Here is a 19,367-nt window from a genome sequence, read left to right on the forward strand (position 1 = left end):
AAACCTCTCAAACCAAGCCCCCTTGCCGGTGATGCTGTGCACAACCTCGTGACAACCACATCACTGATACTAACTCCTGAGCTGACCGTATGTTAACATGCGCCACAAATAAGGGTCATATTTGGATTTAAAACAGTCACCGAGAAGCTTCCACTGAATGCTGCTTTCCCCTGCATGACACTGAAATCATTAACACATACTAACCCTCCATACCCTGTAGGAAACTCACTTCCTTGGAATAACATTTCAACAGGGAAAGAGTTGAGAGCAAATGTCCTTCTCTTGAACCTTCTGTCAGTCAGACAAGTGTAGCTTGAGCTTTTGTTTGCACAGGACAGGATTAACAATGGCGACATAAACGAGCTAAGGAAGCATAGAAACTGCAGAAAGGGCGTATGGCTCCTGTGTCAGTGAATCCAAACTACCTCTATGTTTGAACAATCCAGTTACACAGCTCAAGAAAATATTACTCTGACAGAAGGAAAAGGCAGTATGTGTCTCAGTAGTACTAAAAAGCTATTATATCAAAACGTAAAGGGAAAACAGTTTGATGAGCTGTATAGTGAACTGAAACTGAAACAAAACGAAGCCTATCATTAGGAATACTGACTTTTTACAGCTTCAGTTCTTTTTTCACTCAGTAGGTGGCAGCAAACTACAAACAATGGTTGCATTTTACACTCATCCGTTTTCATTAGAGGCAGAAGCCAGAAGCACATCCAGGTTTAGGTCTGCTGCTTGGTGCTACACAGAAACAGGCTGAACAGACTGAAACTCACATGAATTTGGACGAATCGAAGTAAGAATGTCACTTCTGCTCAATTGAATTGATTATCATGACCCTCACTAAGAGCCACTTAATAAGTTAGGAGTAATGTGCCAAAGTAGTATAAAAATTTGAACTTTTGGCAAATCCAGCAGGTTAATAAAGTGATTTCACATCATGTGTTCAAACGGCTTGTCAGTTTTTAATATATCCCATGTGTGCATACTTAAGCTTTAAAAAAATACAGTCCAATGACCTGATAGATGTTTGCTGAACATTGTGGTTTACATCAGCACTTAAACTAAAACATAAAGAACCTGTTTTGTGCGGGCTGTTCGATACCATGAAGCAAGACCTCTGAACATCTCAGTTTTTACACACACACACACACACACACACACACACACACACACACACACACACACACACACACACACACACACACACACACACACACCAGGAGTTATAAGGTTAATGGGCATCCAGTCAGTTAGCTAGTAAGTACTTTGGGTTTAATATCGGCACATATGGCAAAATAACCAGTTTCTCACATTAAATTTCAAACAGGACAGTGGTAACAACAGCAGGCTACGGACAATCTGAAGTCTTAGATTTTAAATAGGCTGTATACATTTCAATGGGAGCAACAGGACGCTCAAATATCGCTGATTTTACTACAGAGCAGGACGGATTGTAGGGTAGCAAACATCGTGGGGAAACGCGTTTTCAACACTGCAGGTTACCTGGTGTAATGTTTTTCAGCTAAAAAGAAACATGGCCCGACTCCTACCAACTATATAAAGAGTAACTGAAGGTTAAATGCAGCTAATGTGTCCTGTTTTAAGACAGGCACTTCCACCTCCGCTCCGCTGCGTCTCAGACACCATCGCTCTGGATTTTTGGGGGATAAAATCGCCCCTGCTTTCACCTCATGAGTGTTTTTACAGTAAGTCGATGAGCTTCAGTGTGCTGTTATTCTACTGAGATCATAGGTCAGTCATCTTCTCCTAACCAGTTATTTCTTACAGTGTAACATAACGTGTTTACCAAAGTAATCACATTCCCCTTTTTTGTGGTTCCCTATCATGAATAAATGTACTGTTTAAACCAGTGTGCCCAAATCTAAGCTTGTGTTTGTCATTTCTCCTACTTTAATTTTAGAAACCTTCCTTCCTATTATTTCTACCACATTTCCATCTCTTTTTTCCCCTTACTATGCTCTGTGTGATCCTGTCCATGACCCTGTACTTTTGCTAGAGAGATAAGTTTTGGCAGCTCTTTTCTAATTTCTAATGACATTTTTCTGTGTCTACCAATAATGTTTCTGTTGGAGCTGTTTTAAGTACAACTATCCAGAATCTTGCCTGATATTGAATACAGTTTCATTTCAGGAGAGCTGTGTCTGCTGCTGCATCATATACAACACATCTACAGTATAGCACAGATCTGATGAACCCACTTTCACCTAAACACTGAATTATATTTAATGCCTTCTTGCATTCATTCGTCTACTATTTTCTGAATAGAATAATAAGGAAGGGCACGCTGCTCCTCCACATCGAAAGGAGCCAGCTGAGGTGGTTCAGGCATCTGACAAGGATGCCTCCTGGGCGCCTCCTGGGTGAGGTGTTCCTGGCATGTCCCACCGGGAGGAGGCCCTGGGGCAGACCCAAGACACGCTGGAGAGATTATATCTCTCGGCTGGCCTGGGAACGCCCTGGTGTTCCCCCAGATAAGCTGGAGGAGGTGGCTGGGGGGAGGGAGGTCTGGGCTTCTCTGCTTAGGCTGCTGTCCTCGTGACCTGGCCCCGGATAAAGCGGATGAAGATGGATGGATGGATGGATGGATGGATGGATGGATGGATGGATGGATGGATGGATGGATGGATGGATGGATGGAAGAGCACACCATATTCCCTGGTGTTCCACTTTCCACCCAAAGTCTTTCAGAGTAACTTGTATTTGACTATACAATAAATAAAATCCTTCATCATCTAAAAATTCAACCATTGATAACAGTTTTCCTCATTTTGTTTACTAGCCCCTCTCTAAACATCATGTCTTATATTTTTCTCATTTCATGTTCTAAACATTATGCTGGAACCACTTTGATATTCTATACAGTGTGATCCTCTTTCATTTATAATTTTCTCCATTATTTTGCAGATCTTGGATGTTAAAGCTCTGATTTGAGTACTCGCATTCAGTTAAAAGGACTAGATGCTACAGTCCCTGATAAAGCATTGCTTTAGATGGAGAGACTCTTGAGGGATGGCTGTTATGAGGAAAGGCAGCCCAGAAACTTTGTCAGCAGCACGCACCATTGTGTGCCTCAACTTTTGGTCTTTTACCCAGGCTAATCTGCCATTTTCCTTCCTTGGTTAGGTTTAGGGATTAGAGATCAATCTAGATTATCATTTTAAATTTGGGACACATCATCAGTAGTGGACCTTGGATTCATCACGTGTTTCGGCCATAATCACTAGACACCTTCATCCAAGGAGGCCCTGCCAAGGTTGATCAGGCCCAGTGTGTCACTGATTTATGTTAAATTGTTATTTCTCTTCTTCTTTTTTCTGTTTAGTTTCCTACAGTTTATTTTCTATCTATTCACTGCAACTGAGAAATAATACTTACCTCTTTAGCATTTAGAGCGGAATATTTCTTTTCTCTCGTGGTTAGCTGACTGCCTTAGCTGCCCAAGTGGTGTCAGCCCTTTTTAACCATAGCCAGTGACTGGTCCTCTAAGCAGTGTTAGCTAGTTCTCTTATAGCCTGCTGTTGCGCCTGTCCTCTGATCCCAATCTTGTTAGGATGCCTGGGTCGTCGACCCAGGGGTTTTGAGTTTATTATATTATTTATACTTTCTAGTCTTTGGTTTCTTTGAGTTCTGTCTTATAGTTTATGTCTCTGTCTTCTCTAGCTGCTCTGTCTCCCCTGTCAGCTGTATCCCCTTGTCTAGTTCGCGTCTCTGTGTATCCTTAGTGGCTATATCCCCGTGTCCAGTCAGTGTCTGTGTCTGCCCTGGTCCCACGTCTCTGTTCCCTCTGTTGCAGTGCGTGCGAGTCTGTGTCTTTGTTCAGTCTGTGTTATGTGTTTCCTGTTTTACTTTGAAAGTCCATGTCTGATGTTAATGTGTCTGGTTTTGCTTCCCCTTGTCTCATTAGGTCTGATTTGCCCCAGCTGTGTTTCCCTCCTGTTACCCATTCCCTGATTGCTCCCTCTGTGTATTTAAGCCCTGTGTTTCTCTGTGTCCGTGTCGCGATCTACTGTTTACGTTGCTGTGTGTTTTGTCAATCTGCTGGTGTTAGTTTATTTTTGAGGTTTTCCAGTTATGTTATGTTTGCGTTCAGCATTAAAGCTGTTTTGGTTTAAGTTCTGTCTCCGGAGTCTGCACCTTGGGTCCTATCCCTGTCCGCACACAGCCGACACCTAACAGATCTCTCTAAGCAGTTTTGCTGTTGTACTGGCAACAAAGCCCCTGCACCCCACTTCCACAGGGCGCACCTTGATCTTCCAGCCTCTGTCCTCTGCCTCAGCTGACAAGTTGGCATTGCGCAGCTTCTTGCGCTCAAATGCTTCCTCAATTGCTTCCTCCCATGGTACCGTCAGCTCAATGACATACGCAAGTTTTTGAGAGTTAGACCAAAGGACGAGGTCTGGTCGCACAGTAGTTGTTACAATCTCTGTGGGGAAAATTAGCCTCTGATCCAAGTCCACTTGCATCTGCCAATCCCTTCAGCGGGCCCAGGTCTGGGGTTGAGGGGCTTGTCCTCGGCTTGTTAACAAGAGACATGTTTGTCTTTCATCCTGTCGTCCTTCTCTCTGCCCAGCCAATCACAGCAGATGGCCCCGCCCCTCCCTGAGCCTGGTTCTGCTGGAGGTTTCTTCCTGTTAAAAGGGAGTTTTTCCTTCCCACTGTCGCCAAAGTGCTTGCTTATAGGGGGTCATATGACTGTTGGGCTTTTCTCTGCATGAATTATTGTAGGGTCTACCTTACAATATAAAGAGCCTTGAGGCGACTGTTGTTGTGATCTGGTGCTGTATAAATAAAATTGAATTGAACTGAACTGATCTATGAATTTTAAAAAACAACCTTTTGCCAATGTTACCTTTTCATAATTTAGACCTAGATATTCATTACCTATAAATTTGCATTATATACAGAACAATTTAAATCTTCAACATCAACATATTTTGCATTTCCTGATCACTACCTAACGTAATTGTTTCCTAATCAGCAGAACTGAAACACCACGTCTGGTGTCACCTCTGTGTCATACTCCTCTACACTCAGCTCTGTGTCTCTTTAAGTACCTGCTATGAACAAAAACTGGCCAGTGAATCTGAAACTAATGTGATTCCACAATTCCAGCTCTAACATTTAAGCTTTTACAGCTTATATCATGCAGATGAATCCATTCATTCTTCAATAACTGCTCCATTCTGGACATTGTAATTCCATCTAACATGCTGCTTGCATCAAGTCCCCCACATCAAATTACTTTTGCTTGTGAATGTCTGCCAAGTTCATCCATTGATTGTGACGATCTGTCGCACGGGCTGTAAAAACGAACTTATCAAGGTTTCAATTATAATGTGTTCTAAGTGTGTTTCTATGGGATCGTTTGCTGCCCACCACAGTTACAACATTTATCTCGTACATTATTTTTAAATTCTTGGTGCGATTAGCACAGTACATTGATGTGTCCATGTTTTTGGCACCTGAGGGGTGAAGGGATATATGGCCTAACCGAAAAGCTTATGCATCCTATTTTAATTCTCTGAAGAAGAACAGCCTATTGACATTCCAACCCGATGTTTCAAAATTCCAGGTATAGATCTGCTAACCTGTTGTTTTTTTTACAAACCTCACCACTGTTAACACTCTGTTACTGTTTTTCTAGATTGAACTGGAAAACCCGTCGTTACTCCCTGCATTACTTTGGTTTCTGCTAGTATCCTCTTCTCTTCTCTGCATATTCTCATCTTCCTTTCATTTCAGGGTAATTTAAAATTCCTCCTTTACCAGCTTTTGCCATATAATACATTTGTCCAAAGTGTTCTCCACTAAACTCTGTTTACTGCTCTGTATAAGCTTTCTACTTTTTCTCCCTGCTTCATGAGTAGGTAGAGAAAACATTTCTTCAGAAAAAAAAGTTACTTCTGTGGCATTTTATTATGAAAGATTTCATGAAGCTTCAAATATTTTTGTGTGGCTGTATCTTAGGAGTTGGAGCAGGTTGTGTATTTGGAGGTCATCTACTATTCGAAAGGTTGGCGGTTCAACAGCTGCTTCAGTCTACATGCCAAACTATCCCTGGCAAGATACTGAACCCCAAGTTGCTCTCTGACGCATTTATCAGGATGTGAATGTTAGATAGAAAAGTCAGATAAAAAGCACTTATGCATAAAAAAGAGTTCATGTGTGAATGAAACATTTTATAAAACACTTTGAGTGCTTCAGTAGGAAAACACAACTGTATCTAAGAACCAGTCTATTTACCATTTTTCCACTAAAAACTGATTCCAGCTGCCTAAATCAATGTTATGCATCATCTGCCTGAGACACCATTATATTTCAGGCTCATCAGCACATATAAAAATCTCTGTCCGTCTGTGGTTGACTCAGTGTTTGGGGTTTTCATACAATAAAAATACATGATTACAGTGCAGGAACAGAAGGAAGCCTGAAAGCCTGTTCAGCCAGCAGGAGTCTCTGAAGTACAGCAGGTCGTTTTCTACAGATTTTCTTTTCCAGTTCAAGTTTTGAAGTAATCAAAAAATGATAAAGAGCTCATATTATTATTTTCAGCCTGTTCCTTTAGGAATTGCCACAGCAGATCATCTACCTCCATCTTACCCTACACCGACAGAGATGTCGTCCTTCGACATCCATGCATCTACATCTATGCGTCTTCTCTGTGGTCTTCCTCTTCCATGGTAGCTTGATCGTTCAACATCCTAAGTCCCGTATATCCACTTTTAAACATGTCCATCTCAGCCTTGCCTGCAAGCCCCTCAACCTGAGTTTGTCCTTCTGATATGCACGTTTCCATCCTGTCGCTGTCCGTAACTGCAAAAACATACATCACAACAGGTCTCGCTACCTTATTGTAACCCTTCCCTTTCACCTTTGCTGCTATTGTCACCCCCTCCACCCCACCTGGCTAGATGTAAGACGCAGTCTGTCTCAAAGCGACTTATATTCCTGTTGTTTCCCATGCGTATCCCTCCAGGCTCTACCTGCTCACTACAATTATTTTTGATTTTTGTTACTCAAAAGGAGCAAAAGAAAACACAATAAACACAACGTGATACAAATGAGCAACAATAAAACTATAAATCAAACTGTTCATCAAGAACCAACAATTTACTGATGCTTAAATTGAAAGCATTTTGATCTATTTATTAGGAACACCTGTGCAGGTAATGCCATTGACACTGGACCGCATCAGAAAGATGATTAAAGTTTACTGGGTGGTAGCGCATTGGGCTCCTTTATTACATTTTTACATTGGTTGTTTTTCATAAGATAAAGTAATAACAAAGGAAATGAACCTAAATATTCACTCACCATTGAATTCTTAAAAATATATTTAATCAAAGTTTCATGACCACAGCATGGACATCACCTTCTCCCCGTCAATCTTATTAGAAACTTATGGACACAAGCCAACACCTCTCTAAAATGAACTTGGGCAGCCAATAGAGAATACAGCTATTTCAAATCACACAGGGTCAACTGATTAATGAAATAATCGAGCACAAATCTGGATTTCAGTCTCACATGGCGACAGACGTTTGCTTTTGGATTTTTCATGATGACCCCCAAACATTTCTTTTTCAAAGCAGCAGCAGGACAGTTAAATCAGCAATAAGCTTGAGACAGGATACACGTTTACAGCATGGAAGCAAAGCTTAGATTATTTTCTTTATCTGTGAGCTCTCAATGATGTGACTGCGTGCACTTTTCAGAGGCGTCGACGCAGCAGGAACATGAAGAAAACCGCACTGATGAGGATGCAGAGTGTACACACAGTGGGAACCACAATCTCTGTTACCATCTCCATGTGGCCTATCAATGGATCTGCAACGCGTACATGGAACCAAGAGTTAGTGTATCGCCATTTATTCAATTCAGCTTTATCTATTCAGCTCAAGGCATTTTATATTGTAAGGTAGACCCTACAATAATACACAATACATTTAGAGCCCCAGCTTACTTAGATTTTTGATTTAGTTGTGTACTATAAAAAATAATTTTTTCCTTAGTGCAAAAGCACAGCACTCTTTTAACAGAATGATAAGATGGGATGCTATGGTGGTGAGGATCAGAAAAACCCTTTATATACTTCAGCATGAACATATTATACCAATTTTACAAAGAAAATGATAAAACTGTAACAAATACCTAGAGTTACAAATACAACTAAATATAAATGTAGAAATACGTGTTGAATATGTTTATGGTGTGAAGCTCTGACTGTATTACTTTTGGCTATTTCTAATATGGGTTCATTCCTGGTGTAAGATGATTCTATTCAGCAGCTTTTCCTTAACTTGTGTGACTCGTTCTATTGTGGAGTTCACCACCATCTGCACTCTAAAATACCTACGAGGATATTCAGCATTGTTGTGACATTATGTTGTGCATGAGCTTGGTGGCTGACTAATCTGAACAAAGAACATACAGTGCAAATGAAATACAAATAAAATAAATATTAATTGTAACATATTAAGTGTTATATAATGTTAGGAGTGATTAATTTAATTAAGTGATTGTCAAATGTGCGAGCAGGGCTTAAACTGAGCTGGAAGGACGTGGAATAGCGTTCCGGCCCCTTTAATTAATTTCAATCTAATAAGCAGATTAGTTCATTTTTTGTGTCCTGCTAGTATGGCAATATTTGCTGAGTAATAAAAAAAATCCTGATATCCTTTTTCCCTTCTCATCCCTGTGATTTGTTTATGGTGCAGATGTAAGTAAAAGTGGCTGCAGTACAGCAGAAGACGAGTGAGCATAAAGGGAGTGAAGCTCAAAATCCCAAACACACAACCAAACGCACAGTTTCTGTGCAGTTTGGTCCAAAATGTGTCTGCTCTCTAAAGGTGCAATCGCTGTGAGAGAAAAAGATGTTATTATGTAACAGTACTGGAGACGGGGAAAGAAAGACAGGATGGAGAAATTATTTTCAAAGTTAAGGACCGCTCACCACGTGAAATGTAAATTTAAAGCTTACATATAACACCCTCGCATATTCTAAGGCTCCTATCTGTACCTGATGTGTTGCTGAAATGTGTTTTGACTCAGTAAAAGCTGGGAGAATCACATTAATCTCACACAGCATCAAAGTATGTACCTAAACTTCATCATGGATTGACCAAGCCTGTTCCATTCCTGCAAGTTCCTGATTTTCCTTTGACTTTCTTCTAGCTGGAGGGGCAAAACAAAGAAAAACCCTGTTAGATGAGACAAAAACAAGCTTCAGACTGAATTTTCCTTTGTTTGGCCCCACCAAGCTTTTTACAGCCCACGCACTACTTCATTATACTAACCTGCAGCCAGCAGCTGGTTACTGGAGGAGCACGTCTCTACAGCTTTCCTCTTCCAACTTTCAACCTGTAAAGCCCAAACAAGCCCTTGTTTAAGCATAGTGTCTTCACCTCCATGGGGGACTTTTAGCATGAAGTGTGTAGCGTTTACCTCTCTCTGATTGGGAAAGCCATTTGAGCTGATAATGCGTTTGTAGTAGTGGACAGAAGCTTTTGGGTAGCGTGGCTTATTTTTGCTCCTGAAGTCCACGTAGTAGAGCCCAAACCTCTCAGAGAAGCCTTCATCCCACTCAAAGCTGTCGAGGAGAGACCAGGCCGTGTACCCCTTCACATTGACCCCATCTTTTATCGCTGTAAGTCGAATCGTGGACACTCGTTTGATTGACATCATATCTAATGTACACAGGTTTGATATTTGATAGGCAGTTTTTGAGACAGTGACGTCTTCCTGGGTTTCACCTTTGAGCATTTCGTTGATGTAGTCTTTGAAGTACTTCATCCTCCAGTCGTCACAAAGGTCGGTGCACAGCATTTTCTCTGACACGCCATTTTCTGTCACATAGATCATGGGGTTTCCATACTGAGTCTGTTAGTGAGATGCCATATCACATATTTTTGTTATTATATTTGCTGAAAAACTATATTTCAAATGAATACAGTATCACCCAGGTTCACAACAGAAAGACATCAACAATTTATATAATGCTGATACATTTGCCATACATGAACTTGTCATGAGTGATCAGTTCATCCAGTCTTCACTGTGAATATGTCCATGATGCAGTGGTTTCACACAAAGCCCCAGTTTCCCCCAAATACAGCTAGAGTTTTAATTTGAATAGCTCAGTAATCAGGATGTGTACCTTAACAAAGTTCAACAAGCGTCGGAAGCCCCAGGGAACGGAGTAGAGCCATTCAGAACCAGGGTCAGGCCATTGTGGGTCAACCAGTTCAGCAAGGTCACGGTCAGAGAAATAGTTGTCTCCAGCTCCTGATGGGTAATTCTTCAGAGTGACATAGCGAGTTGTGAAATGTCCAAGACCCAAGAAGTCACAGGTGCCCTTGATGTAACTTTTCTCCTGAGGAGAGAAGACTGGCAGCCGCGAAGCTCCCAGACCCTGCTGGCCACTCTTCCTGCCTGAAGAAATTTAGTACACTGTGAAACTAAGTGAAGCTATATGCAAGGCATCAATGACAGCAGGGGTGGGGGAACATAAGGAGCATAATATCAGACTGAAGTCACGCTAAAATTACAATGCACTAAATACTGAGTATGCAACTTCCTCTTATGCAAACAAAGAGAAGTGTTACATAGTGGATCTTGATTGATTCAGTATTCTGTTCAAACTAGCATGTGTACAGCTACTACACATGATGACACTGGAATATAGGAATTAATCTACCAGCGGAGGTAATAGTGCATTCACTCAGGTTAAAAGCATTCGTGGTGACTTATTCATGGCTGGTCACACAGAAAGTGAGGTGCATAGTTGTGTGACAAGTGTGTACACAAACCCCCAAGATCACAATAGGTTAGCACTTACTGCAGCGCATGGCTGTTTTCTTCCAGACCACAACATATTTGCTATCAACTACAAGTCAGGCTCTTAATTGCTATGTTTTGCTGTTGTGACAAAATCTGGCGAAAGACAGACATGTAACACTTTGCAAAGTACCCCCGGCCCCCCGTGCTTCTTTCTGCCAATAGAGGTCTTCCATATACCTCCGTATAGCAACAGCTTCTAGCTCAGCTCTTCTTCTCAGTTTAGCAGTTCAGCAGTGTGTGTTGACCACTGAGTTTGAAAAGGCCAGGATCACAGCAGCTGCTTTGGAAAGTATTACTTCCTATTCAGAAATTCATGAAAATAAATGAATGACGTGGTGTGATTTTTCTCTTTGAAAGGGATGTACGTTAAACTTCCCTTGAAAATTCTTGACACATGTAGTTATATCCTTTTTCTTTTTTGGGGTGAGGACATTTTTACATATTGCAAAGGTCTAAATGGTTGCATTTGACATACCAATGTAATCTTTCATAACTTGTGGATAGTCTCCATGGAAGAGAGGTGTAGCAAACCAGCCCAAGTAGAACTGAATGTATCTCTCTGCTGCTTCGATATCCCTCTGGTTGGAGATGTCCACTGGTTCACCCCAGTCAGCAGTCAGCGAGATCCCAACCAGGCCTGCACACATGCAAGAGCTTTGTTGATAGAAATTATGCATGTGCATATATTATTTACACACACACACACACACACACACACACACACACACACACACACACACACATATATATATAGATAGATGAATGAATGAAAGTTTTCCCTTTCACCTTTTTGTTTGCTTCTCCACTGCATGTCATACGTGTGCCATACTTTAGCATGTGCCTGTTGCAAAGATAGAGATGCAGGTTTAGCCTTATGTCTGTTCACCATTATTTTTTCAATCAAAGGTCCCAGTGAGATACAGTATCTTTTCTGGGAGTAACAAAAGTAACAAAATAAGATGTGAGGCTTCACGAAGAATAACGTACAAACTGCTACATAAGCAACACAATATATTTGACCAATTTTAATGTAATATTTAACAAAACACAATAAACGAAAAAACATGTAGGAATCATACGGTAAAGAAAAATGTGTAAAATAATAACATAATTGTAAAGAGCATTTTTGTAAACACTGATTACAGTAGTGGTAAATAATTATTTGCTGCTCTGCTGAATTTAAAGTTTGTTCAGTTACAGATTCAGTAAAATATGTACGTGAGCAAACTTATAAATGAGCTCTCGACAGTTTGGTTTTAATGTAGGAGACAGAATATCAACCAAAACATGAAATCGTTGTTGGCAAGTGCAGCGATAAGACATTTTTATAGCTGATCACCAGGTTTGATTACATGTTGGGAGGGATTTGACCTTTGACGACTGGCTCAGCCACTTCATGACATTAATGTGCTTCCTGATGCCAAAGAACTTAATTTTGGTTTCATCTGACCACTGCACTTTCTGGCCTTCTCTTGGTAAAATTGATGGAATTATAATCTTGACAGCAACTGATTTGGAGCACCTTTGTTTTTCAAGTTTGCAATCATAGTATTAAAACTAATAATTGGAAATTATGGTAAATGATCAGATTTATCAGCAAAACTGGGCACAAGTCATTCAGTCCTACCTTGATGATATGGTGGGCGGCTTTGTAAGCTCCTGTTCCCTTCAGTTTCAGTCCAGGTGCATGTTCACCTGTTTCATATCCCTCCACAGCAATGGACTTAATAACGAGACACTGACAATCACTCTCTGACACAGCATACTGTATTACATTACAACTGCAAACCGTGAAGGAACCATTTTTCTTTAACCTGACATACCCAAGGATTGTTGAAAGTAATCCAGTACTTGACTCTGTTTCCAAATCTTTCAAAGCATAAGTTAGCAAAGTCGTTAAAGTAATTCACCATGCTGATATTGTGCCAACCGCCATATTTCTCATGTAACACCTGTGGAGAGTAACATAGATTTTACTGTTGTATCTACAATATAGCTTTGGATAAGAAACTATGTTGAGCAATAATATTAGTGCTTACCTGTGGTAAATCCCAGTGGTATAGAGTGACAATGGGTGTGATCTTGTTATCCAGTAGCATGTTAATCAAGTCACTGTAATATTTAATTCCTTTCTCATTGATTTTTTCACCTGTAAGAATTGAAAGTGACATACACTACATGGAGCAAAGTGCTGGGAAACTATACATTACACCTAATGCAATTGTTGGTTGTGGAAATCCACAGCATGAGGCTCACACATACAGTGTGAGCACAGTTTTTGTGCATCCATGAAAAACTTGCCAACCAGCTCGTTCTGCTACTGACTCTTGCTTGGTGTCAGATTATTGACGTCTGAAGAAGCAAGTTCATACTGGCAATTTCATTAAACAGACCGGGGCCTGAGTAGCACGAAGAACCATACACAGCTACAATACCCAGGCACCTCGTTGTCAGGCTGGACACCAGCTCGGTCACAGACTGGAGGAAGATGGACTTCAGACCTGAACTGTGGAGATGTGGGATTGCCACTGGGTGCCACATCTCATCTCGATATCATTCTGCATTGATATTGTCTCCAGTGATGATAAGCCTTGTTTATTCAGTGAGGGAGATGCCGCCCCAAACCATCACACTTACACCACCTAACGCTGTTACCCTATCAGTGCAACAATCAATCCACACTTTGACCCCACAATCCAACTGCTGCAGGGGGAATCTGGACTCTTCGGTGAACATATTGTTCCTCCACATGTTGAAGTTCCAGTGCTCATGGTGCAGACACCAGCAAATGTGGGCCTGATGGTGAAAGGCAGTCATGGTAGGCTTCCTGGAAGCCCTATTAGACCAGAGCTCTGTTTATGGCTCCTAAATGCCGGTGTCATCTTTTTGGGATGTCCGCTTCACAACCTCTGACATCCTCTGTTCTATGAAACTATAATACTGCTGACACTTGGTTTTGTGCAACACATTCTTTAAGTTGCCCAATGGCTTGGTCCCTATCCGGGTGAGTCTTAGATTATCATAAGCTCACAGTAAGAGTCCATAGCAGAATAAGCTGTTTATACTGGCAAGTTTATCATGGATGCAACCGCCATATTCAGCTCTACTGCTCAACCCACAAATGCATTTTCCTTACACGTGTGGCACAATTTAAGAGGAAATAAATAGATTTTCAAAGGGAACGAAGTATTGTTACAACTAAGAAAAAATCACGCAAATACAAATGTCCTAATTTTTTGTGCAAATTTCAGATATATACATTTTTAAATGATGTCAGATGTCAGATTTATGCTTACTTTTCAGTCCAGTGGGTAAAATCCTTGGCCAGGAAATGGAGAAACGATAATGATTCAGCTTCATGTCCTTCATCAAGGCAATATCGTCCTTAAAGACAGACAGCAGGAAATATTTCTTTAAATAAATCACAAAAGACGATGTCTTTAGATGTGAGTCTTTGTCTGATAACATATGAAACAGGTCTACTTTATATTATCTTCAGATAAAGCTGTAATCAGATTGAATGTTTCCTAAAATTCCTAAAACATATTTTCCATTCTAACTATAACAGTTCTGGATGTTGGTTGGGGTGTAGGAGTCATAAGTCATGTGGCTTATGTTGGAGTCTGTGGTTTGATTTGAATGTAAGACCACTCTTTTATTTTATTTACTTACTTTCATGTTGATCTTTTACTTAATATTTACTTTTACTTTATTCACTGTCAGGAGTCTGACACCTTTTGAAAATGTTACCTTTAGTGTAAAAGCTATTCCTTCACATTCTGGGCTGCAAATAAACATTAGAAGGAAAGCAAGAAAACGGAAAATATATTTTTATATTACAGTTATATTTGTAATATGCATCCATATGTAATGTAGGCTGTGATAATGAATGTTAGAGGAAGAGAAACGAGTCATTTAGATCGGTTGAGCAATAAAATATTGTGTGTAACAGTTTGGCACTGAAGAAAATTCCATTTTTTCCACGTCACCTTGAATTTGTGGTATCCCTCACATGAAGAGTCTGCTGTGTCATTCAAGAATATTTTCCCCTTTTTATGGGAAAATGCATCCCAGATGCTTATTCCCTTTCCATCGACATTCCAGGCTCCTTCAGTCTGGTAAGCAGAGCTGCCAACTCCCCAGGAGAAACCTGCAGAGGAACAAAAAACAATCAACAAATCTTATTTTATTTTGTATTCACTCCTGAGCTTATAATCATGATCACATTACGGTTTTCCAGGTTAAGGTAGAATTTTATATTTATGTTTAATTATACGATCAACTTTTAAACCAACATGAGCACTTTAAGAACGTTTTATTCTTACTTTGTTCTTTAATAACATTTTGTGCCCAGAAAAAAATTATGGCAACTTAGGAAAGATCCGTCTGTCATGAAGATTGTGTGATATGAACGAACGCTGGAGACATAGGTTTCCTATACAGTGTTGCATAATATGGAATTAAAAGTCATGCCTTCATAAGTATTGAAAAAACAAAAGAGAAAAATGTCATAATATATTTATGTTCTGAAAAATCTTGGTCAGACAATAAGCATTTGTATGTTTTTCACAGCCTTTTGAGCCTTTTGAGCAGACACTCAGTATCAAAACATTTATGTATGCCAGGAAGCAAGTAGTGCATGTTCAAAAAATTACAATATCATGGAAAATATCAGATTTTTAATAATATGATTTAAAAAAGGGAAACTTTCCTTATTCTGTCTTCACCACACATCAATTAAAATAGTTCAAGGCTTTGTTCCTTTAATTATGAGAGCTTCCTATTTGAGTACATCACTATTCAAACTGTAATACTGTATATATTTCAGTCTAGTTCACTATATTCAGCCTTAAGGATGGCTGCTGACTTGATATTTGTCCACATGATTATCATCAACACCCCATAATGGATCAATTAGATCAGTTGGAGGTGTTGTTGGCCGACAGGTTGCAGGTGGAATACGTGACTCTGTGGACCAAAGGTGGAGGAAGAGGAGGCCAGGTGGAGGTTGTATTAGGAGGCAGTGAGAGAGAAGGAAAGGCGGAAGTGTGGAAGAGTAGGGACTCTGGGGATTATGACTGGTTCAGGGGTATGTATGATGGAGAGAAGGAAGGTTGATATTATAATGTAGGCAGGAAACTAGGTAGAAGAGAAGCAGGGCCAGGAGCACCGGAGCTGTTCTGTCACGGTGTAGATAATAACAGAAATACAGCAGGGGTGATCTTGATGGAAGAGTATGTGAATAGTGTCGTGGGGTAAGGAGAATATCAGCTAGGATCAAGAGTTTGAAGTTGGAAATTAAAACAGTGATGTGGAAAATGTTAGGGGTGCATGTGCTCCACAAACAAGGAATTCGGGAGTAAGTTGTGTGAAGTGGGAGAGAGAGTCTCCAGGGGGAGATTGGAACAGATATCAGTGGAAAAGGAAGCAGAGGTGATGAGGTGTTCGGCAAGAGACAGAGAAATGCCGAAGGACACATGGTAGCAGATTTTGCATAAAGGATGGAACTGGCTGTTGTAGAAACATATTTGAGAAGAGAGAGGAACACTGAGTGACATACTAGAGTGGAGGATGGTGCACACGGGTGAGCTACGTCTGAGTGATAGCAGAATGTAGCTACACAGCACTGGATGGGTTCTGTAGGATGACTTTGGACTTCAAGAAGAAGAAGCAAGTGAAAGTAGAAACAACTTTTAAATGGTGGAAGATGAGGATGAGGCTTCATGCTGAGAAACAGCTCTGCAGGTGCAATGTTAGCTTTGAGATTCCTAATAAAGAAGTATACAGATGGTCAGAAGGAGTTTCACTCTGTCTTTGTTTCTAGAGAAACTATATGATAAGGTTCCACGAGAGGAACCCTGGCATTGCATAAGGAAGTTAGGGGAGGTATGTGAGGCTGGTGCAGGACAGTAAGATAGTGGTGGGGTAGTAGTGAAAGTCCATAGAAGTATGACAGAGTACATGTGTGTGAGTGAGAGAGAGGCACGTTGAAAGGTTAAAATGCAAGAAGCAGAGGTAGTGAAGGTAGAGGATGGGGTCAACCATCCAAAGCAATGCAATGTAATGTAATGCAATGTAAGTCAGGTGAAGAAGAGAGTTCAGACAGGGTGGAGTGGGTGTAGATGCGTAGCAGGTGGGATTTGTGGGAATAGGCCAGAGTGAAAGAAAAATTTACATGAAAGATGGTATACAAAGTTCAGAGATGATATTACTGACAAAACGACAGGAAGCCAAGTCGGAGGTGGAAGAGTTGAAAATATTACGATTTTCATCAGGAGTGACCAGAATGGACACGATTAGAAAGAGGAGGAATGGTGAATATAGTAAACAAAGAATGTTGAAAATGAGCTGCCAGTCCTGAGGAAAAGAGAAACACCTTAGATGTATTATAGCTGTATTGAAGGATGCTGGGGATAGGGTGAGATGGAGGAAGACGATCCGCTGTGGGAACGTCTGAAGGGTGAAGTCAGAAGAAGAACAAGTAGTAGTGGAAGAATCTTACGCTTGATTCATTTATGAATTCTCAGATAACTCCAGTTGCTGATGACTAAGATATTTGTATTTTCTTGGTTTTGTGACAGATTGTTTAATAAATTGGTTACATAATAAAGATTTAACTCTGAGCACTGAAAAAGAAATATGAGTGTGAAAAAGTGCGGGATTTGGGATTTGCATGTAGGAACTAGGAATACTCGATTCTACCAACAAAAATGAGCTTAGCTGAATATACCAGAGAGATATTTTATATATACGGACACTATATTGCTCTCCTGTGGAACTGTAAGTCCAGCATGTGGTCTGCTGGTCTCCTGGTTTCCTACCAGTTGGGAAGGTGCCGTAGTAGAAGGACGTTCTCTCGTTCTTTGTCCAGTCAAAGTCCTCAGTGGCTGACACACATAGCACCAAGGCAAGCACATGGTGTGGTCTCAGGATTCCCCACTGCAGCATTGTCATCTTTGGCAAAGAGAGCACTGTCTTTAGTTACAATTGACTAGCCAGATTTTAGCACAGATTTAACATCCTCATAGCTTGCACATTCATTTTTTAAAGTGTAGTGTCTTCATTACACTAATCCTACTCATATTTTGGAACGGCACAAAGGACTTTTTTGGAAAAAATATAAATACCTTTTGATTTTCTTTGTACCCTCGTGAATAATTAAAAAACAAACAAACATATTAGGGTAGGATTAGGTTTGTCACCAGTGATGACATAGACCTCATAGGGTTAATGGCAGTAATGTGTGGGATGGCAGCTGCTGCAAGTCTGCTCTGAACTATACAGGATGGAATATCACAGAACATGCATAAATGTTTAAGTAAAACAAAGACTCAGAAACTTACACTCAGGTGTCAGGTGTCCACAGGTTTTGAGTAAAATCATCCTAATTCAACCCCAAACCTCAGGATCATTTAAATATCCACTGAAAAAAGTTACATATCCACCGAAACACCCAGTCATTGTCAGAAGAGCCTAGTTTCATTTCAGCCAGCTGTAGGACACACTGACACAAAATGCTATCAGAGACAGAAAATAAGCCAACTTGTCCAACACGGTTAGGATGACTGACATTTCAAGCTGCTAAATCTTTTCAAGGATGTGGAAGATTTTAAAAAGTAAGAGTGGGGAAGAAATACAAAATTGCCCTTAATTCCTGTGCTGTTTCTTTCCCTATACTTTCCCCTTTGCTCAGCCTGTGTCGCCCCAACCACCTCACTCAGAACCACATATAGATGTCTGACCTGCTGCATTTGTCTCAGTTGGAAACTGCTCCAAAATGCAAGAAAAGTCTCCAAGCTTCTCCACCTGATCAGTGTTCGCCAGCGTTACTAGCTGGTTCGCTGCCAATGGTAACAAAAACAAAACCGAGTCGAGTATCCAGGACATTTTCTGCTATTCATCAGCACATGTACAGCAACCCCCACCCCACCAGACGCACACTGAATACCTCTCCATTTGAAAGCAGTGAAGTGTGAGCATAAAGCTTTTGCTGGGGCCAACAGATCTTTTTGAAAAGGAGGGATTTTGACACTGTAAGCAAAGTTAATGGCAGAGAGCATAATTTGTTTGCAAAACACATCAGAAGATATTAAAAAAGTTATCTGCTGGATGTGACTACTGGTTAAACCTCTATTTGGCAGCAGTAATGTTTATTGGGTTAGTTTGTCTCTGGCGTAGCTGAGTACAATACTCAGGTGGGGAAGAATTTCAGTACAATCTTCCTGATAGATGTGCTTCAGCTCGGCCACATGTTTTTTCTTGATGCATCCTCCAGCTTCAGCTGATGTTTCGGCCAACTCAGCGTTATTGTTTTAGCTTCATACGACCACTAGCCCATTACAGCTATGTAAGGGTAGGGTCTGTGGTAGTACCGTCTATATTAGTGTCCCAATGCTGAATTATTATGATCATTATTGCCATTGAAGTCAAACATTCATTAATTTAGAAAATACAGGAAATAATCAGTCAACATTTTCATATGATAACCTTCTATTAGGTAA

General features: G+C 40.5%; 1 protein-coding gene across 4 annotated transcripts; it reads right to left on the reverse strand.

The window, feature by feature from the left end:
* Window positions 1-7,147: 7,147 nt before the first annotated feature.
* On the reverse strand, window positions 7,148-18,753 carry LOC113035209 (lactase-like protein). Of its 4 annotated transcripts, none has more exons than XM_026190877.1 (15): window positions 18,609-18,753; window positions 17,994-18,004; window positions 17,688-17,820; window positions 14,856-15,016; window positions 14,163-14,250; window positions 12,906-13,015; window positions 12,690-12,818; window positions 12,494-12,589; window positions 11,653-11,707; window positions 11,342-11,503; window positions 10,184-10,458; window positions 9,780-9,906; window positions 9,472-9,671; window positions 9,324-9,387; window positions 7,148-7,854 (listed from the first exon to the last, which is right to left on the reverse strand). In XM_026190877.1, the coding sequence occupies exons 1-15, from the start codon at window positions 18,751-18,753 to the stop codon at window positions 7,739-7,741; spliced, it is 1,872 nt and encodes a 623-aa protein (XP_026046662.1). In that variant the 3' UTR covers window positions 7,148-7,738. The 4 variants fall into 4 exon arrangements, with proteins under 4 accessions (XP_026046662.1, XP_026046423.1, XP_026046504.1 ...); XM_026190794.1 differs by lacking the exon at window positions 17,994-18,004 and adding an exon at window positions 9,128-9,201 and having other exon boundaries at window positions 7,795-7,854; window positions 18,609-18,664; XM_026190638.1 differs by lacking the exon at window positions 17,994-18,004 and having other exon boundaries at window positions 18,609-18,664.
* Window positions 18,754-19,367: the final 614 nt, after the last annotated feature.

The sequence above is a fragment of the Astatotilapia calliptera genome, chromosome 1 (assembly GCF_900246225.1).
Source record: "Astatotilapia calliptera chromosome 1, fAstCal1.2, whole genome shotgun sequence".
Lineage (NCBI taxonomy): Eukaryota > Metazoa > Chordata > Actinopteri > Cichliformes > Cichlidae > Astatotilapia > Astatotilapia calliptera.